General features: G+C 44.2%; 1 protein-coding gene across 1 annotated transcript in view; it reads right to left on the reverse strand.

The window, feature by feature from the left end:
• LOC141264640 (transmembrane channel-like protein 2) overlaps positions 1 to 9,081 on the reverse strand; it is a gene marked incomplete at its 5' end in the record, with an annotated part of 316,798 nt that extends 307,717 nt beyond the window's left edge. The window contains 2 exons of the mRNA XM_073676913.1: positions 3,702 to 3,856; positions 9,064 to 9,081. Coding sequence (XP_073533014.1) covers positions 3,702 to 3,856; positions 9,064 to 9,081 — 173 coding nt within the window. The remainder of the gene's footprint in view (positions 1 to 3,701; positions 3,857 to 9,063) is intronic.
• Positions 9,082 to 22,752: the final 13,671 nt, after the last annotated feature.

Consider the following 22,752-nt stretch of genomic DNA (forward strand, 5'->3'; position numbering starts at 1 on the left):
CTTTTAGACGTATGTTTTTCTCACAGTACACAGAACTGTTGAATTTGTTGGTTTGGTAGACATAAAATAACATAAGAAGACAAAAATATTTAAAATATTCAAAAATACAAGTGGACACAAACAGAGAACAAGTATTGTTAGTTATTTAGATTTCTTACCGATTATTACATTTATCACATCATTAAGATATGCTTACAGCTGTACAGATATGCTACATACTAAAGGTATCCTGTATAAGGAAATGTAATGCACAAAATATTAAAGCCAGAATAAAATGTAGTTATTATGTCTTTTGAAACAATTTATTTTATTATGGAAGTGAATTTTCAACTTACACTTTAAAATAGTTTTCCAATGATACCAACTGCACAGTGGAATGCATTGTCGGGCTATTCACACTATTCACACTTTTTTTTCGTATGTCAAAGCTGCTGAAATAAAGCCTTTTGTTCTTTCTGTCATTTACATGGCAGGCTTTCCAAGATTCTACAACGCCATGTAATTGTGATCACAGTATTACTTTCCTATGTGCCTTTAATTAAAACAGTAAATGCGATCTGTGTCTAGATAGGAGTAAGAGGACATCATTGGATGTCACATCTCTAGTTTCACAGATCGGTCATCATATATATAACCTCTTGGCTTCTATTGTTGTTGTTTAGTCTTTGTGACTTCAACACAATGCGACAACCATTACAATGTATCTATGGGAAAGGAGCAGCATAGATTATTTGTATCAGCCCTACTGAGTTCACTGAAGGTAATACTCAAGAAGTGTTCCACTACATTGATAGTGTATAAAAGTACGTGGCACTCAAGAGAGAACATATAGACAGATTATAGCTTTATTATAGGCAATGCAGAAATTTATAGTGTTTCAATCCTACACTCGGACCTTCCTCAGATACAGATTGTCATGAGATATACAAAGGAGAAATTAAACCGCAGTCACCAGCAGAAAAGCGCATTTCTACTGTTAACTGCATTCACATTTCACCTGTGCTTATCATTGCAGCTCCTTTGTATGACTCATGACAATCTGTATCTGAGGAAGGTCCGACTGTAGGATGGAAACATCATACATTTCTGGATCGTCAATAAGAATCAGACTCTGTATAGAGGTCATTGTAGTGGTAGATACAGTCAAGTACAGTGGTATGTAAAAGTTTGGGCACCCCTGGTCAAAATTACTGTTATTGTGAACAGTTAAGCAAATTGAAGATGAAATGATCTGTAAAAGGCCTAAAGTTAAAGATAACACATTTTCTTCGTATTTAAGAAAAAATATATATATTTTTTATGTTTTACATTTAAAAAAATAAAAAAAGGACAATGGGCCTACGCAAAAGTTTGAGCACCCTGCATGGTTAGTACGTAATAGCAACCCCTTTTGCAAGTATCACAGCTTGTAAGAACTTTTTGTAGCCATCCAAGAGTCTTTCAATTCTTGTTTGAGGGATTTTCATTAATTACCCCTTGGAAAAGTCTTCCAGTTCTGTGAGATTCCTGGGTTGTCTTACATGTGCTGCTATTTTGAGGTCTAGCCACAGATTTTCAATGATGTTCAGATCAGGGGACTGTGAGGGCTATTGTAAAACCTTTAGCTTGTGCTGGTGGTCTATTGTGGATTTTGACGTGTGTTTAGGATCATTATCCATTTGTAGAAGCCATCCTCTTTTCAGCTTCAGCTTTTTTACAGATGATGTTATGTTTGCATCAAGAATTTGTTGAAATTTCATTGAATCCATTCTACCCTCTACCCATGAAATATCCCCCGTGCCATTGGCTGCAACACAATCCCAAAGCATGATTGATCCTCCCCCATGCGTAATGGTTGGTGAGATGTTCTTTTCCTGAAATTCTGTGCCCTTTATTCTCCACACATACCTTTGATCATTGTGGCTAAAGAGTTCAATTTTAACCTCATTGGTCCACAGGACTTGTTTCCAAAATGCATCAGGCTTGTTTAGATGTTTTTTTGCATACTTCTGATGCTGAATTTTATGGTGAGGATGCAGGATAGGTTTTCTTCTGATGACTCTTCCATGAAGGCCATATTTGTGCAGGTGTCTCTGAACAGTACAACTATGTACCACAACTCCAGAGTCTCATAAATGTTTCTGAAGGTCTTTTGCAGTCAAGTGGGGATTCTGATTTGCTTCTCTAGCAATCCCAGGAGCATCTCTCACTGAAATTTTGCTTGGTTTTCCTGACCTTATCTTGACCTCCACTGTTCCTGTTAACTGCCATTTCTTAATTACATTTCAAACTACAGAAAGGGTAACTTGAAAACGCTTTACTATCTTCTTATAGCCTTCTCCTGCTTTGTGGGCCTCCACCATTTTCATTTTCAGAGTGCTAGGCTGCTTCTTAAAAGAACCCATGGCTGCTTTTTTTTTGGCACAAGGTTAGAGGAGGCTGAGTTTTTATAAAACTGAGAAATTTGCATCACCTGGCCTTCCCTAACGATGATAGTGAACAAGCCATAACCCTAACAGGCTAATTAAGGTCTGAAACCTTGGTCAAAAACTTTTACATTGGGCCATTCTCCTTTTTGTAATTTTTAAATTGTAAAACATATAATATATTTTTTTTGCCTAAAATACAAAGGAAATGTGTCATCTTTAAGTTTAGGCCTTTTACGGATCATTTCATCTTCAACTTGCTTAACTGTTCACAATAACAGTAATTTTGACCAGGGGTGCTCAAACTTTTACATACCACTGTATCTAGACTGCAGGCAGAGGGTGATTCAGCAGAAAGTCAATTCAACGCACACTCTTAAGTAAAGGTGATGCAAATTTTTTGATGCAAAATTATTTTATTATAGTCCGTGAACACTCAAATATGTAACGATGCAAAGCGACAATATTACAGGAGGTAGGAGGTGATTGACAGAGATTGTTATTAAGATGAGATGCAGGTTGGATTATATGTACCAATGCCATAGATGAGATGCTTTAGGATTAAATGAGAAGAATGTCTTCGGCGACTTTTTATAGTAAAATAAAATGCTGTTTTAAATAGCTTTAGTTTTGATAAATTTACTGTTTTCTGTGCTGCAGATCTACCAGTTCTCTGAATGCTGAGCTCTGTATAACCCCACCCACAACAATGATTGGCAACTTTCTGTGTACACTGGGCATAGGCAAAAAGCTGCTAATCAGTGGGGTATTACAGAGCTCATTAATATGGAGGACTATATGGCAGCGGGTTTACTAGTCCTCTAGCGATAATCTGCTGCTGATAAAACAGTGATTTATCAAAACTACAGAAAGCAGACCGGTAAGTTATACATCACTGGAATCGGGGTCTCCGTCTCTACATTATGCTGCTCTCATATTAGGTGGATAAAAAAAACTGGGGTCTGATTTACTTTAATGAGCACACCACCACAGCCCAAATGGCCAGAGGAAGTATTGAGTTACGCCAAACAGCCATAACCCGGTGGGTGATCTGCACTGTAATTGTTAATACAGTGAAATAAAGAGTTTAAAGTTCTCTGCTTATGCATTCATCTTGCATCTGATGTCTTAGAAAGCTATATGTGGCTGAGCACCGTGGATTGATGTGGCTCTTTGCCCAGTGTTCCTAATGTACAGTCTGTGAGGCATTGCCAACTATCTGCTGTTAAGTGTCATTGAGAAAGTCCCTCTTTGTCTATTAATGTGATGGAGCTTGTGATTTTTATAGTACAGTACCTTAAAATGGAAAGTTTTTTCTTCATGCGCCATGGTTTATTCCTAATGGTAGCGATCAACTTTTTCTTTTCCTCAACTTGTTCCATCAATTTTGCCATCTCTTCTTCATTCAATGATTCTTCATCCGAGGAGGCAGCTGAAGACTGAGAATCACTGTACAATAAAAAAAATATTGAAGTTTCCACACTGCCAAATGTACCAATACTTGGTTTAAAAACAACAGTATCACTGTGCTTGATTGGCCCACAAACTCGCCTGACCTTAACCCCATAGAGAATCTATGGGGTATTGTCAAGAGGAAGATGAGAGACACCACACCTAACAATGCAGACGAGCTGAAGGCTGCTATCAAAGCAACCTGGGCTTCCATAACACCTCAGCAGTGCCACAGGCTGATCACCTCCATGCCACGCTGCATTGATGCAGTAATTGATGTAAAACATGGATTCTGATTATTTTTCTAATGAGCCCTCAGGCATAAATGAAATGTCTAGAATAAAAAGTGACATGTTTTTGCACATTTTTTCGAATTTCAATGTGACTGTTAGGACGGTCATTGTATGACTTTTTAATTGTTCTTAATCTTTTTTTCTGTATGTTCCAATAAAAATTATGTTTATTAATTCATGGTGATCCCTGTTTACATAGCATGTGTCTTTTTCTCTCTTTGGGCTCATACCCATATGCGAGGAAAACGGATGAGTGCAATCTGATAAAAAAATCGGATTGCACTTGGACCAAAGTTATTCTATGAGGCACATCTCATCTGCGATTTTTTTGTCAGCTGAAATCGGACTGAGAAAAAAATCGCAGCATGCCAATGCAAGTCAATGGGTGTGTGAAAAAAATCGCACAGCACTCGGACCATGCGAGTGCCTTCCGATTTTCACGCGCCCGTCTCCTTAAAACCCATCAATTCATCAGCTGCGTACAGTAAAAACACAGTGGTACTCGACAATATAGAATAGAGAGAATAGCTATACACACATAGACTATTTAGATAGAAACATGTCAGTGACATATATAATTAGTACAGTGACTGTGCAGCCTACCATCCAGCAGAGGCACTGTGGAGCGCATGCTTGCACACCTCAGTGACTAGCAGTGACGGCATCAAGATAAGCAGAGTTCATGTCATATGAACTCAGTTCACCTCATTGACGTCAGTGCAAGTGGTAAAATTCTCACGCTAGCGGTGATGGCAAATGATGTCAGCGCATGCACGGTGAGAATTTTCCCACGCTCGTGCTGACGTCAATGAGGTGGACTGAGTTCATATGATATGAATTCCGCTCAACTTGATGCCATCGCTCCTCAGTGACTCTGCAGGATGACAGGCTGGATAGTCACATGAAGCTACTATGCAGCCTGCCATCTAGATGTAGCAGAGCTGGAGCTGTTGCGGGACACATGGATTATGTTCTTCACGACGGAGAGGTGAGGATGAGGTTGGTTTATTATTTTATTTTTATTGCAGGTGACAATGGATTCAGTGGAATGGGCGTAATGGTGAGTATGGTTTAATTTAGAACTAAGGAGTCTGTGTGGTTATTTCAAATAAAATATTTTATTCTGGGTGTGGGTGTTTTTTTTACATTTCACTTTCACTATGGGGTTAGTAATGGGGGCATCTCTCCAATACTAACCTGGGCTTTATGTCAGCTGGCATTATGAGCTGACCTCAACCCCAGCCCTATAACCACACGTGCCACCACAACAGGGCAATAGACAGAGTGGAGGCTAAGTGCCAGAATTGGCACATCTTATGGATGCGCCATTTCTGGGGCGGCTGAGGGCTGGTGTTTGTAGTCTGGGAGGGGGCCAATATTCATGGCACCCTTCCTGGGCTATTAATATCACCCCCCAGCTGTCTGGCTACCCTTTGCTGGCTGCTAAAATAGGGGGACCAATTTTTGGGGGGTCCCCAATTTTAATAGCCAGTAAAGGCTAAGTATACAGGTGGGGGCTGACATTAGTAGCCTGGGAAGCTCCATGGGTATTACCCCCTTCCCAGGCTACAAACATCTGCCCCAGCTGTCTGCTTAACCTCTGCTAGTGAATAAAATTATGGTGGACCCCACACCATTTTTGTTTTTAAATTCTTTAATTTAACAATAAATGACATGTACAGTAAGCAACACAGGCAAAACACAGAATATACAAGGGACGTTCATTAAAGATTTCCCCTGACCCACTTCTATTCATCACAGGATGCTGAAACTTCACATGTGTAATGACATAAGTCTCTATAGGTTACGTGCCAATTTGCAACTCAGAACTGATAACGGTCTTGATTTTACAGGTGCTGAAGTGGTGTGAGGTTTGATAATGGACCCAGTGGAATACAGTGTAGCTATCAAGTAGAGATGAGCGTTGTTCTACTCGAACTGTTCGCCAATCTCAAATTCGAGCTGTTTTGGGCGGTGTTCGAGCCGGTCGGCGAACACGAACAATTTGAGAAAAATTCGGCTGTTCGAGGTTATGTTCGATAACTGTTCGTGCACCAAAATCATAACTGGATTTTTTCTCAGTAATGATGAAAATTAATGTTAATACGCAGTTTGAGTGTACAGCGGGGCGGGGGGAGGGGCAGGGGATGGATCTCTGCAGGAACAATGAAGATCTCCATTTTTTTTTCTCTTTCCCGCATTTGCAGTGGGGAGGTGCAATCTGTCAGCCTATCAGCAGCGCACACACGGAGCGAAGTGCTTTTTTTCACACAAGCAAGGGCATGTGTGATTGGCAGTGTATGTCACATGTCCTTGCCCTATAAGACCAAGCCATTTTCCCCGTCGCCACCATTTTCTCACTGCTGCAGCTGAGTGTTAGACGGCACCGCTGTTGCTGTGTGCGCTATACCTTGTTAATTTCAAGCCAATTTTCGCACAAATCTACAGATAGCTTGGGAGTAGGGAATAGTTGTGATTGCAGTCCTTTTAAGGACTAGGTTACAGCATTTCCTACGACTTTTATCAGGCAGGTCTGTGCTCTTAAATAGATAGATTGTGGGAGTAAAGACTAATTGTAATTGGAGTCCTTTTCAGGACTAGGTTACATGAGTTCCTATCAGTTTTTGCCAGGCAGGTCTGTGCCAGTGCTGTGCAAATTTTTTTCACAGCATTTGGCTGAATCTAGCAAAGCTAATCCTTTTTGGCCTATTGCAGAGTGTGTTAGTCAGTGGAGTAGCCTATCTGTGTTGCAAGATATACCACCTGCGTATAGAATACCAATTTTTTTACTGCACCTAGTGAAGTAAAATCTTTTGGGCATAGCATCATTCTATTAGTCCATCTATACTGACCTCCATCAGGTTGCAAACTGAATATAATTTTTTTCTGCATCTAGCTCTGAAAAAATATTTGGGCTTCTAGCAGTGTGTGGGACTTGGTCTATTAGTCCATCTATACTGACCTCCATCAGGTTGCAAATTAAAAATAATTTTTTTCTTCATTTAGCTCTGAAAAAATATTTGGGCTTCTAGCAGTGTGTGGGACTTGTTCTATTAGTCCTTCTATACTGACCTCCAGCAGGTTGCAAATTAAAAATAATTTTTTTCTTCATTTATCTCTGAAAAAATATTTGGGCTTCTAGCAGTGTGTGGGACTTGTTCTATTAGTCCTTCTATACTGACCTCCAGCAGGTTGCAAATTAAAAATAATTTTTTTCTTCATTTATCTCTGAAAAAGTATTTGGGCTTCTAGCAGCGTGTGGGACTTGTTCTATTAGTCCATCTATACTGACCTCCATCAGGTTGCAAATTAAAAATAATTTTTTTCTGCATCTAGCTCTTGAAAAATATTTGGGCTTCTAGCAGTGTGTGGGACTTGGTCTATTAGTCCATCTATACTGACCTCCATCAGGTTGCAAATTAAAAATAATTTTTTTCTGCATCTAGCTCTGAAAAAATATTTGGGCTTCTAGCAGTGTGTGGGACTTGGTCTATTAGTCCATCTATACTGACCTCCATCAGGTTGCAAATTGAATAAAAAAATTTTCTGCATCTAGCTCTGAAAAAATATTTGGGCTTCTAGCGGTGTGTGGGACTTGGTCTATTAGTCCATCTATACTGACCTCCATCAGGTTGCAAATTAAAAATAATTTTTTTCTGCATCTAACCCAGCCAATAGTTTTGGCCTAATACCACAGTTTGGCCACTCAGCTCTGCTCGGTTACCATCCATTGTTTTTTTGTGCAAACAACTCCAGAGTTGTGAATTAGTTAACCACCAAAATGAGTGGAAAAAGGCCTGCTGCTGGTGGAAAGGGGAATAGGCGTGTTGGGAAGGGGAAAAAAGGTTGTGTCCGTGGGGTAGGTGCAGAAGAAAGACCATCTTCCAGCCAAACTAAAATGTCTACTTCTTTTAGCGGACAATGTGATAAGATCCCTTTCTTACGGCCACGCCAATCGCTACAAATTCCAGATGAGGCACAAAAACAGCAGGTGCTTCAACGGATATCAAGTGCTCCTTTAAGTGGGCTCTCCTCCACATCAACTTCAACATCACAAATACTCCAGTCCTCAAAGGTGTCACCCAAATCGCACTTGCTTCCTCACAGCTCCCAAATCTCCAGCTGCCCGTCTGAGTATGAGGTAGAACAGATGGTTGAGTCTGCAGAGCTGTTTACTCATACTATAGCCTGGGAATCAGAGGTCGACTCCAGCGCTTCTGTGAATCCAGACGAGGAAATGATCTGCACTGATGCCCAGAATCTTTATGAGTCAGATCCAGGACCAGACGCAGAAGGTTCTGACCATAATGTAGACCCTCATTCCCAAACTGTAACTCCTGTTGGTGGAGACAATGAGGAAGACGATGATAAGACTCAAATACCTGATTGGAGCGACAACTTTAGTTTTTTGTCAGGGCAGGAACAGGTTGGCTCTGAGGACGACGGGTGTGATAACGCACAGGGTGATGATGATGAGGTCGGAGATCCCACTTACTGTCAACCCACAGTCAGCCAAGAGATGAGGTCAGCAGAGGAGGTGGAGGAAGATGCTAGTGACGACGAGGTCAGGTTGCGCCTTCCTGGACAGAGACGTAGTACTGGAAGCACGTCAACAACTGCATCCTCAAACACAACTCTGCCTCTCACCACAAGTCGTGGTGGCTCTTCAGGTCGCATGGGTGCTAAGCCTTGCATAGCCTGGGCATTTTTTCAGATCGATAAAGATGACCCAACTCGTGTTATCTGTAACATTTGTCAGCAAAAGCTAAGTAGAGGCCAAAAAATACATAGTTTGAGTACTTCATGCATGAACCGGCACATGGACATGAAGCATAAGTTGCAGTGGGAAGCTCAGTGTGCTACAATGCGGTCTAGCCGGCCGGGCCAACCACCGTCTGCCATATCTTGTGCATCCGCGGCCTCTTCATCCTCTGTGACTGGGGAGACAGCAGTCACACCTGTTTTGGGGCGCAGACCTGCCACCTCTTTACCCGCAACAGCCAGCGTGATTGGCAGGTCATCATTTTCTTTGGAGGTGGTAACACCAGCTGGTGTTGAGCGCTGTCCGACATCGATAGCACCACCTTTGGATCAAGGCAACCTAACATGTCCGCCTGCATCTTCCTCACAGACCGGCAGTTTGCCGGGGACACCCTTATCAACCCCGTCTAAGCACAATAGCCAGCCCTCGGTCCCTCAGATGTGGACAAGTAAAAGACCATTTCCTCCTAGCCATGAGAAAGCTAAGAGGTTGAATTTCACCATCTGCAAGCTCTTGGCTACAGAAATGCTGCCTTTCCGCCTGGTGGACACAGAGGATTTTCGAGACCTTATGTCCGTCGCAGTGCCCCAGTACCAGATGCCCAGTCGGCACTACTTCTCAAAGAAAGGTGTGCCTGCGCTCCACCAGCATGTCGCACACAACATCACCGCTTCTTTGAGAAACTCTGTGTGTGACAGGGTGCATTTCACCACAGACACTTGGACGAGTAGGCATGGACAGGGGCGTTACATGTCGCTGACTGGGCACTGGGTAACTATGGTGACAGCAGGACAAGGGGCTGCTGTCCAAGTCTTGCCGTCCCCACGAGTTGTGCGTCAATCCTCTTTATGTCATTTTTCTCCCACTGCTTCTGCCTCCTCAACCTCCTCTCGGTCTTCCACCTGCACCCAAAGCCTGTCTGGTCATGCCACAAGCTTTCTAACTGCGCAGAAGGGATCCTGCACACCTCCTTACTATGCTGGCAGTAGGGCTCAACGTCATCAGGCGGTTTTTACATTGAAATGTCTGGGAAATGTGAGTCACACAGCTGAGGAGTTGTGGTCAGCTCTGGAGAACCAATTTCATGAATGGTTGTCTCCACTGGACCTGAAACCAGGGAAGGCCGTGTGCGACAATGCTGCAAACCTGGGTGCGGCCCTTCGCCGGGGCAATGTCACACACGTGCCTTGTATGGCTCACGTGTTGAACCTGGTTGTCCAGCAATTTTTAGCCCACTATCCCAGACTAGATGGCCTTCTGCAGAGGGCACGGTCGCTGTGTGCTCACTTCCGCCGTTCGCATCCCGCAGCTCAGTGACTTACATCTCTACAGAAGTCGTTGGGCCTGCCACTTCACCGGCTAAAATGCGATGTGCCTACCCGGTGGAATTCAACTCTGCACATGTTGCAGCGACTGTGGCAGCACCGACAAGCCCTGGTGCAATACGTTCTGACGTATAGCCTGGGCCAACGAGATTCAGAGGTGGGGCAAATCACGCTGGAGGAGTGGTCTCAGATCAGGGACCTATGCACCCTTCTGCACAGTTTTGAAATGGCGACGAAGATGTTTAGTGCTGACGATGCCATTATCAGCATGACTATTCCGGTGATTTACATGCTGGAGCACATGTTAAACAGAATTCGGAGTCAGGTGGTGGCACAAGAGGAGGTGGAGGAAGTAGAGGAGGAGGAGTTGTATGCGGAAGGGCTAACATCTGCAAGGTCCAGACGGTCGGCAGCACCAGGGCGGCAGGCATGTGAGGGTGGGGGAGATGATTTTACCAGGGCGCATGGTAGCAGCCAAACTAGTGAGGAAGGTGCAGGAGCCCAGGAAGAAGTGGAGGACGAACTGATGGAAGACTCATCAGATGAGGGAGACCTTGATCACATTTCTGTTGTGCGAGGTTGGGGGGAGAGGACAGAGGAAGGAAGCATGATTGTTACCTCGCCACCAACACAACAGGGACTTGGTGCTCCTGGATGCGCAACACACATGAGTGCCTTCTTGCTGCACTACCTGCAACATGACCCTCGAATTGTGAGAATTAGAAATAATCCTGACTACTGGGTTGCCACACTGTTAGATCCCCGGTACAAAAGTAAATTTGCAGAAATTATTCCTGCCATAGAAAGGGATGCACGCATGCAGGAGTATCAGCAGAGACTGTTGCAGAATCTTACATGTGCTTTTCCACAAAATACCAGTGGTGCACGTAGTGAATCTCACAGTTCCAACTTGCCAACCGTGGTCTGTATGGAATTGTTCAATAAAGGGCCCAAAATTAAGATAACATAGATGGGAGAGGTCTCTATGAATAGGAATTCCTAAGTATTTGATACCCTGTGAGGGCCAGGCAAAGGGAAAGTTGGACTGGATGGAATCCTATATGGATTTAGGGAGGGAGACATCGAGGGCCTCAGACTTCGCTGCATTGATTTTAAAATTTTACCATGTAACAAAGTGATCTATTTCAGCCATAACAGCAGGGATGGATATATGTGATTGAGTGATATATACTAGGACATCATCAGCAAATAGAGAGCACTTGTACTCGGTGCCTCCCACCTCAATCCACCTAATATTGGGGTTATGGCGAATTGATGAGAGCAGGTGCTCCGTCACTAGGATGTATAAGAGAGGGGACAGAGGACATCCCTGCCTTGTCCCATTGGTGATTGTGAAAGGTGATGAAAATGTTCTGACGCACCCCCTGGGCCTTGGGACACCCGGAGCCGGACCCTTTTTGGTGGATGCTGGTGGTTGTAGTCTTCGTGGCGGCGATCCGGTTCCGTGGCTCAGGGCGGTCAAACCAGTGGCGGAACTATTTATGTGGTTTTGATGTTTAAATGTCCGACTACGCCACCCGTGGATTGCGGTCAGAGTGAACCGCCGCTACAGGGCAGACCGCTAAGGCTGGTGTTGTGGGTGCAGCAGAGCGTAGCATAACTCCCCACGGGAGGAGTATAGCCTCAGGGCAGTGTATGCGGAGGATGGGGGTGATGGTGCAGGGCAGCAGCAGTAACGACACGGAGTCAGTGATGCAGTTCAGGGCCTTTACTCACAGTTCTTATTATCCAGACCACGTCTGCAGGTAACGGCTGCCCACGTAGTACTGTGCTCACCAGGTGAGGGGCTCAGACAACTCCCAGATAACTTTGGAGCGCTTCACAGGACCCCCTTTGTGTGTCCTTTGTCTGGCCTTTCTTACCAACATTTCTGTCCGGCTGCCTCGGGCCTCCTCTTGGTAAACTTGGCGCCAGTTTCCCTGACCCTATGTGGTGCCTTCCTAGCGGGTGGAGCAAGGGGCTGCGCCACATAAAATGTCAGAGCCTCCGGTTTCTAGCTGAGGGTCGTTTCCTGCCTCCACTAGTTCGGGGACCGGTCTCCCCCTTTGGCCTGACCCCTCCACGCAGGTGGATTCGGGCGTGCGGTGGCGACTCGCCCGTCCGCACCCCTGGGATCCCTTCATTCCTCGTTCCTGGAGCCTTCTCCGCTCCTCTTCCTTCCTTCTCCCTCTTGCAGGCCTGGGCCTCTGTTACTAGGCCCGCCTCCGGAGCAGAGCTCATGCAGAGCCCCTGCTCCCTGCCACTTCTGCTCAGACTTCTCTGCACTGAACTAAGATGGTGCCCACCTTTTATACTCCCTTCTCAATGCACCCAGGAACTGCTTCCTCCCTGCTCCTGCACTGCAGGGTTCCCCTTCCTCAGTGTTCCCTCCCCCCACTCCAGCCAGGGACAGGGACTGTCGTGCCCATCTCAGGGGCATATTGGTCGCCCTGCCCCACGACAATGTGGTGTAATGCATGCAGGTGTTGGGTCCTGATCCACACTCCATCCTTATCTGAGAGTGAGATATCACACCTCTGGGTGAGGTGCAATACGTCTGTAGCAACCGAGCCCTCGGTGCTACAGTTCCATTTATCTTCAGCCTAGGTGACGTATTGTGATACAGGGCCGTGATTTTGGCTATAAAAGGGTCCCCTAGACCCCTACCCCAAGCTTTTTAAGAGAATCATATATGGCGTGCCAGGAGACTCTATGGAATGCTTTCTCAGCATCCAACGAGAGTATCTACTTACAAATTTTTAACTGCATCTAGCCCAGGAAATACTTTGTGCCTTGTAGCAGTGTCTGCTAGTCAGCGGATTATCCCGGCTGTTAAGCAAGCTACACCACCTGTAGTTTGGACACTTAATTTTTTCAAAGGAAATGCTTCGGGACCACGGGATACTTAGTGAAGAGCATCAGGAGGCACCCCAAGGCATAGGGGCTGGGACTGGCACTAGGATGCCTTGCGGTGGACAGCCGAGCTCGATCCTTATAAAAGCTTTTTAACTGCAGCAGCTTTAGTGGACGCTACTGGAGCTGGAATTACGCGGCTGCTGGCATGAGACTTGCCCTCCAATAGATCCTTGTAAATGGATTTAAAGTGTATTCATTCAAATTAGAGGGACAATTTAAATTAAAAAGCTTAGAGCTGCCTCCACCACAGGGGGGCTCTCTCGACCCACCAGCGGACAGGCACCAGTATTGGGAGAGGGGGGCTGGCCGTCAGGGTTCACCGCGGCTCTGGCACAAACCCGGCGACACGGAGGTGGCACGGGCAGGAGCGGACTGGCCGTCTCGGCTTCTCACTTTTTGGATTTTAGAAGGGCATGACATGCCTATATCTGTGTCTCCCCCTCCTTTTACTCCTCCACCTCTTTTCTTTTCGCATGACTATATGTACTTGTCACTTTTCCATGTGTTAGTTGTGTCTTCTGAGCAGTTTGTCAGCTTTTGGACACCTTTGAAGGTGTTTTCTATGTGTTTCTATGTGTTTTTGTTTGCCTGCCATTGGTTTTAACGGTGTTCGAAGGTGTTCGACGAACAGTTCGACGAACAGTTCGGCGAACACACGGGTGTTCGACGAACCGAACCGAACTCGAACACTACGGGGGTGGCTCAACACTACTATCAAGTTCCTTTACTTGAAAGGCCACACACCAAAGGAGATGTTCGATGAGATGAAAGCGGTTTATGGTGATGATTCCCCATCATATGATGTAGTCAAGAACTGGCATTGTCAATTGAAATGTGGTCGGACTTTGGTGCAAACAGCTCCAATTCCAGGGCGACCCCACTCTGCTATTGATGCACACCATCCAGTAAGTGGAGGTCGCCATTTTGGAAAATCGCCATGTAACCATTCGCCACCTAGCCCAAAATATCAAGATTAGTGAGGGGGCCGTGGAAAAAATCACCCAAGACCATCTACACATGTATAAGGTATCCGTTCGCTGGGTTCCCCGGCTGCTCACACGTTTCCAGAAACAGGAACGAGTCGAATGCTCTCAGGCTCTATTGACGATGTGCCATGGAAACGAGGAGGACTTTTTCAACAGACTGATCACACAGGATGAAATCTGGGTCCATCACTATGATCCTGAGACTAAAGTTTAGTCGATGCAATGGAAGCATCATGACTCACAGCCTCCAAAGAAGACATGTGCCCAACCCTCGGCAGGCAAGGTCATGCTCACAGTATTTTGGGACAAGCACGGAGTAGTATTGATGGATTTCCTAGCAAAGGGTACCATGATCACTGGGGCATACTATGATTCACTGCTGCAGAAATTGCGGGAGGCCATCAAAACCAAGAAACGTGGCATGCTCACCAAACTGTCCGCCTTCTGCAAGACAATGCACCAGTTCACAACTCACATATTGCCCAAATGGAAGCATGCTCCTGTGGCTTTGAAATTCTACCACATCCCCCTTATTCACCCAACCTCGCATCATCGGACTTCCACCTCTTTCCAAAAATGAAGTTATTTTTGAAGGGCAAGCATTTTCCAGATGATTAGACTCTGATTTCGAAGTCACAATGTGACTTTTGGAGCCACCTGTTGACTTCTACAAGCGAGATGTTTACAGTTGATTAAAGAGATGGGAGAATTGTGTGCCCCTAGATGGCACCTATATAGAGAAGGACTAATAACTGTGCCAAGTTTCATTGCTCTCAGTCCACAGGAAGTGGGTCAGGGGAAATCTTTAATGAATGCCTCTCTTAGATCTCACTCACATTTTTATATCTTTGTATATATATTTCTGAATTTTTGTATGTATCTATCTGTATATATCTATATCTATATACCTATATATAGATATATCTATATATAGATATATAAATATCTATTGTGACAAAGTCACTGGTAAGGTGATAGAGGGAAGATATGTTACACGGAGGCTATTAGCTTCCGTGAATTGAAACCATGAAGTGTACTCCAGCATGTTATTTTGCTGTGAGGATTAAACCTCCATAGTAAAAGGGAGTGGTTTTTGTGAATGGCCATTGTGAAGGATGGGAGGCCATTCACCAAATCTCCACCTAAGGGTGTGGTCTGGGGGAGTTTAAATACTCGGCCAGCTGAGGTATTCAGGGTTCAGTGTCTGGGAAAGCTAGCTCCAGAAGGGAGCTTGTGTTTCTTTGTTTCTGAACCTTATGGAGGTGCTGAACTCTCAGCAGGTGGATCCCTGCTACTACTGTATTTTTCTGTTACCATCTTTGCTTTGTTTTCCTGTTTTGCCCAGCGGGCTGTGTTTATTTTTAATGGACTAAAGGCCCCCGTCACACTTAGCGATGCTGCAATGATCCCGACAACGATACGACCTGTCAGGGATCGTTGCTGTGTCGCTATGTGGTCGCTGGTGAGCTGTCAAACAGGCAGGCTCACCAACGATCAGGGGAGCAGCGACATCGTGGAAAGAATCTTTCCACGATGTCCTGCTCCTGGTTACGAGCCTGCTGAAGCAGGAGCAGGCTGGTAACTATGGTAAACATCGGGTTAATAGGAGCACACGCGCTCCTAGTAACCGGTTGTTTATCATGGTTACCACTCTGCTACAGTGAGCGGGAGGTTACCGCTCACTTTAGCAGGCTCATAACCATGATAAACAGCGGGTTACTAAGTGCGCGTGTGCCCCTAGTAACCCGATGTTTACCATAGTTACCAGCCTGATCGCTGCTCCCGCTGGTCACACACAGCGATGTGTGCTGACCAGCGGGAGAGCAACGACCAAAAAATGGTCCAGGACACTTTGCAGCGATCAGCGACCTCACAGCAGGGGCCTGATCGTTGCAAAGTGTCACACATAGCGACATCGCTGGTGAGGTCGCTGATGCATCACCAAAACCATGACACAGCAGCGATCTCGCTAGCGATCTCGCGATGTGAGACGGGGGCTTAAATGTTGGTTTGTGCCACATTAACAATAAACCAACAAAAGATTTAAAGAGACTGCGAACCTATGTCTACCTCCGTGTGCAGCTGAGTGAGCGATCTACCACACTGTATATATATATATATATATATCTATATATGTACACATTTATATAGATATATATCTATATACATATTTATATATGTAGTGAAGAAAATTTCCCTAGAAAACTATGTTTAAATGACCTAGACAATTCCCCTATGTGAAAGCCCATGTTAAAACCGCATGGAAATCGTATTGCATATGGATGTCATACGGATGATAGGTGAGAAAATCTTATTTTTTCGGTCCAGATATCGGAGCGTTTTTTTTCTCACATATGGGTATGAGCACTTTATCCCATTATTGGATCAGAAAACCCAGCCTAACCACCATGTCTCCTAACCTGAGATAACTTAATAATTTATGAATATCAGGAAATTAGCACTGTGAAACGCGGTAGAAATACCCGGCCCAACCACCACATCTCATGACCAGAGTTTACCACCTCATAAGTGACTCGCCCCCTGGGCCGTGGGGCACTCAGAACCGGGCCTTCTAGTGTACGGTGCTGATGGGGGTAGAAGTGGCAACCCGGTCCCGTGGCTCAGGGTGGTCAGACCAAATGCTGTGGCAGTCTATTAGTATAGTTATGAATGTCCGACTACGCCACCCGTGGATTGCGGTCAGGGTGAACCGCCGCTGCAGGGCAGACCGCTGATGCTGGTGTTGTGGGTGCAGCAGAGAATAGTATAACTCCCCACGGGAGGAGTGTAGCCTCAGAGCAATGAGCGTTGATGGTGGGGATTGTGGTGCAGGGAGTCCCAGTACCGTTAGTGCTGGCGAGGTAAGAAACACAAAGACAACGTGTTGCAGTCCAGGGTCTTTTACTCACAGTTCGTATACTCCAAGCCACTTCTGTACAGGTAGTGACTGCCCAAGCCGTGCTGCGTTCACCAGGTGAGGGGCTCGGTCAACCCCCAGGCAATTCAGGAGCATGGCACAGAACTCCATTCTATCCTTCCTCTGGCCGTGCCCCACCAGTGACCAAACTTCTGTCCGACTGCCTTGGGCCTTCTCTGAGAGAACTTGGCGCCAGCTTCCCTGGCTCTATGTGGTGCCTTCCTAGTAGGTTTAGCGAGAGGTCGCACCAATAAATGATCACGACCTCCGGTTCTTGGCTGAGGATTATTTGCCTCCACCCACTTGGGATCTGGTACCCTTTCCTTGCCTGACCCATCACCCGTAATCTCCTGGGTCCTTAGGGTCCCTTCTACCTTCGTGTTCCTGGGCCTTTCTATTCTGTTCCTTTCTCTTTCTGTTCTGTTCCTTTTCCTTCTCTGTTCCGTTCCTTTTCCTTCTCTCCCTCTTGCCCTGCCCGTGTCCCTAGGCCTGGCTCTGGAGCAGAACTCCAGTGGAGTCTCTGCTCCCCTTCTCCTCCACTCTCACTTTTTCCTCACAGACTGGACCCTGTTCTAAGATGGTGCCCACCTTTTATACCTCCTCCTTCGTGTCTGAGCCTTGGTGACCTGCATCCAATGAGCTCCTTCCTATGCCCAGAAACCAGCCCCTATCTGCTCCCACATCACTAGGGTTCCCCCCCTCCCCACTCCAGCCAGGGACATAGTCAGTCGCGCCTGCATACTAATGGGAGCACCGTAGAGCTGTCCCCCGGAAATGAGGAGTGTATATGTGTGCAGCTAACTGAGCCCTGGTTCATACTCCATCCTTACCCGGGAGTGGAATACCACACCTCTGGTTGAGGTGTCATACCCCTGTAGCGGCCGAACCCTCGGGGCGCTACATAAGCATAAATGGCAGTGGCACTTGGTCTGAAGATTTGAGCACAATCCATGTGTCATGGATATGTCAAACCAGATTTAGGGTATGTGTACATATTCAGTATTGGCAATGCTGGCAGGAAAAGTGCTGCGTAAAATATCTACCGTACCTTTTTTCCACATTTTTTGTTGCGTTTTTTTACCATTCATTTGAACTGAAGAAAAATTGTGCAAAAATTCTGAAAGAATTGATATGCTGCAGGTTTGAAAAAAACGCTTTAAAACTTCAAACCAGAAAGCAAAAAAAAAAGCAGCCTGTGCAGGAGATTTCAGAAATTTCATTGACTTTGCTAGTATTGTAAAACTGCAAAAACACATGGAAAATCGCATCATGTGAACAAGCCATTAGGATGGTTTCACAGAGCTTATTTCACAAAAAAGGCTTTTTTTCGTAGCATTTCTTGCTCCAATTTTGTTGCTTTTGAGTTAAAAGAAAAATTATGAAACACGCTTTAAACAATGCACAAGTTGTTTTTACATTTTCTTACACGTTTTTCCCTAATTTTTGAGTCTCTGCAATTTTTTGCAAATAAAACATGCTCTAGGTCTAGATTTAGTATTTGTTCTTGCATTTTCCTTAGGCTTTTCAGTAGAAAAAAAAGCATGGAAAAAAAAAAGATGTGTAAAAAACCCGCTAGCGATAAATTCATGAAAATCAGGGCATTTTTTAAAAGCCAGAAAAAAACACAAAAAAACGGTGAAGGAAACCTTAGTTAAATATGAAATATCATAGTTTTTTATCCCAAAAAACATTCGGTATTGTCATCCGTTTGTCCATTTTTTATGTCTGTGTAACATCTGTGTGGTATCCGATTTTATACATTAGCATTTAAAAAGTACATGATCAAATAGAGGGTCCTAGGTTAATAATGGCAATGTACTTGTAAAAATCGAATTGGATCTGATTTTTTTTTGCACACCCTTAGGGGCTCTTTCACACGTCAGTATCTTTGGTACGAGTGGTGACAGTTTCCACACGTACCGGAGACCCTGACACACGTAGACCCATTCAAATGAATGGGTCTGTGCACATCTCAGTGTGTTTTCATGGACCATGTGTCGGTGTGCTCCACACGGAGACAAGTCCGTTTTTTCTGGATACACGGTCCGCAAAATGTACCACATGGATGACATCCGTTTGTAATCCGTGTGACATGTACCGGCGCCTGGGAATTGCACTGTTCCAAAGCGCCAGTGCTGAACACTGCTCTCATCATGGTTTCCTGCTGGTGCTACGATCAGCACCAGCAGGGACCATGATGAGGGTAGTGGTAGTCTGCTCCCAGTGTCCCCATCTGTAAAAATAAGAATAAAATAACAAAAAATCCATGTATTCACCTCTCCTAGGTGTACCCCGCTGTAATCCATGCAACCGCTGAAGCCGAGAAGCGGGGAGAATGAGCGGCTCTGGAGCTGCGCTCAGTGAGTGACAGGACACAGCTCCTGAGCTGCAGCTCCAGAGCGGCTCATTCTCCCCAGCTCCTCGGCAGCAGCGGTCACATGAATTACCGTGGGGGACACCTAGGAGAGGTGAGTGCATGGATTTTATTATTTTATTCTTATTTTTACAGGTGGACACTGTGGGATTAGACTACCACTACCCTCATCATTGTCACTGCTGGTACTGATCGCAGCGTCGGCAGGAAACCACGATGAGGGCAGTGTGCAGCACCGGTGCTTGGGAAAAGCACTACCTGTAGCGCTGATTCCCAGGCGCCGTCTGTGTGATCCTGATGCGGCACACGGTTGCCACACGTGTGACACACTCGGACACACAGGACACGGATATCTCTTGTACCGGAGATATAAGGACATGTGAAACCTGCCTTATATTTGAATGGGTAAGTCTCATCCAAGACTCAGAAGAGATTAGTGCATACTGTGATTTTTTTCACACAGAGGCTAAATTCACACAATAGTATAGAAAACTGTTCCCATTTTCATCCAGACAATTCAAATGATTTTTTTTTCTCACTCGTCATGCGTGTGCAGTCCGTGTACAATCCGTATTTTTACAGCTGCAGCTATTAATCAGTTACAAGACCATTTACAGTTTCCAATGTTACAGAATTGCAATGTATCCGTAAAAATCGGATACATTGCAATTCTGTAACTTAGCACTTCGGATGCCAAACAGAGTCACGCACTATATTGTGGCTCTGTATAGCATTGGATTTCTTTCTTGCCCCAATAGACTTGAATAGATGAGTCTCATCAGATTTCAGTGTCAAATCGCAGTATGCTGTGATTATTTTCAGATTCTGTCAGTGAAAAAGAATGACCATCTGCCCGGCCTCATTGAATAACATGGGTCAGTGTGCTCTCCGATAAAAAAGTCGGATAACACTCGTCCGATTTACATGGTGGTGTGAGTGAGCCTAGGTACTGAGTCTGTATATTATGCCCATCTAAACGAGCGCTAAAGTGTCCTGTGAAGTTTATGATAAGAGAAATCAGAGCGTTTTTTCATATGTATGTTTTATTCATAAACATATTCAAGTGATACTTGCTGCATATTTACATAGTAAATTCCATTTTCACTATAAATAGTTTTTATTGCAGATATGCAGCACATCACATTCATAGCTCAACTTAATGGGGATTTTAAAGCACATTTGTCATCTTTGTGCTCATACATTTTCATCCTTATTATACGCTTGTGTTGAGGATTTTGTTACCATTTATGCTCCATTAGTGACCATTATTGCTGCAATAAAATATGACAATCACTAGATATTTTATCTTCTGTTTTGCTATATAAAAAATCTTACTCATCAAGGAGAAAGGCAAGTTATGGAGGAAACATGTTGTGATTTTCAGAAACAAGAAAATCCTGCAGATTTTAGTTAATGGCCTTTGGAATGAACTGATTAAATAATTGCAAAAAGGTTTGCACAGCAGGGATAATAATAAGAAAACAAGGAACAACTGATTTTGAAGGAGAATAAGTCTAAACAGTCTAAATTAGAATAATTTAGGATATGCTTCATGTCATGTGTAACGTGGCACGGGACGGCAGCGATGGGCGAGATACTTGTGCATCACGCCTCGGCATGCTACATGAAAATGGGGGTTCTAGATGGGTGTGTGAACTTTGGCTATAAGATTGAAACAAAAGGAAAGGTCAGCATACTACAAAGATATATAAGAATGTTCCGTGCAATTGCACCCACAAATGAGACTCCTGAACTGTAACCTACTATAGAGCAATATAAAGCACCAGAACATAAAATATTTCTATAGTACCAATAAATGTAGCCCATAAAATAATGAGTTAGCCAAAAAGTATATACAAAGTTTATTAGGTAAACATATGGACACCATTAAAAAACAATTAAAAACAAACAACAACCTCAATTAGGAAGTGTGAGTACATGTGAAGTTTCCATCTCTGTGTAAGCCACTAATCACAAGATTGCAAGTACAAATGACAAGTTGATTGTGCACACAGGTTTTTTGCAACAAATGCCTCGGCATACAAGTATAACAAACATGCATATTAAGGTACATATAACATGTTAAAAAGGGCATGTAAGTATAACTGTCATGCATTCAAAATACATATCACATGTGTGACTCTAATGCAGGACTATACGGCATAAATATTATAGCTATACATGTATCAATATACCCTTGGACCAGTAGTGTACCCCTTGGTCCGTTTCTAGATTAATAATCAGATCCTACCTACCACCCATGACAATTGAGTGTCTAGAGATATATATGGAATAAACTGGCATTGTAGCAACCTGTGAATAGAAAAGAGTGGAAACCTGAAGATGCAAAAAGGAAACCCTACGCGTTATGCCTTTTCAGGCTTCCTCATAGGAAAAGGCGTAACACCTGGGGTTTCCCTTTTGTATCTTCTTCAGGTTTCCACTCTTTTCTATTCACAGGTTGCTACAATGCCAGTTTATTCCATATATCTCTAGACACTCAATAGTCATGGGTGGCAGATAGGATCTGATTATTAATCTAGAAACGGACCAAGGTACACTACTGGTCCAGGGGTATATTGATACATGTATAGCTATAATATTTATGCTGTATAGTCCTGCATTAGGGTCACACATGTGATCTGTATTTTGAATGCATGGCAGTTATACTTTCATGCCCTTTTTATCATGTTATATGTACCTTAATATGCATGTTCGTTATACTTGTATGCCGAGGCATTTGTTGCAAAAAACCTGTGTGCACAATCAACTTGTCATTTGTACTTGCAATCTTGTGATTAGTGGCTTACACAGAGATGGAAACTTCACATGTACTCACACTTCCTAATTGAGGTCGTGTTTGTTTTTAATTGTTTTTTAATGGTGTTCATATGTTTACCTAATTAACTTTGTATATACTTTTTGGCTAACTCATGGTTTTGTGGGCTTCATTTATTGGTATTATAGAAATATTTTATGTTCTTTATATTGCACTATAGTAGGTTACAGTTCAAGAACTTTGGCTATAAGGGCGATATGCCCTTGCAGACCGAATGATGCCGTTGATTTCGGCTAGGCAGGACCAGAAGTTGTAGAGTTCAATGAGGCAGACCACCACTCTGTTCTCTTAGAACATATGACATTTTCATACACATTCTGTTCCTTCCTGAGCTCACTCTGCTCTCTGTCCATTAGCCTCTCTCTCTAGCTTCACCACCACCAAGCACAACACCTTGGGAGCTTTCATAGTCTCCAACAACAGCATCACTAACAAGTAAGCGGCAGTCCTATTTTTCAGTTCTGCGTCCTTTTCCCCTTAGGG

The sequence above is a fragment of the Phyllobates terribilis genome, unplaced genomic scaffold (genome assembly GCF_046119375.1).
Source record: "Phyllobates terribilis strain yellow unplaced genomic scaffold, ASM4611937v1 Scaffold_4__5_contigs__length_816908805, whole genome shotgun sequence".
NCBI classification, from domain to species: Eukaryota; Metazoa; Chordata; class Amphibia; order Anura; family Dendrobatidae; genus Phyllobates; species Phyllobates terribilis.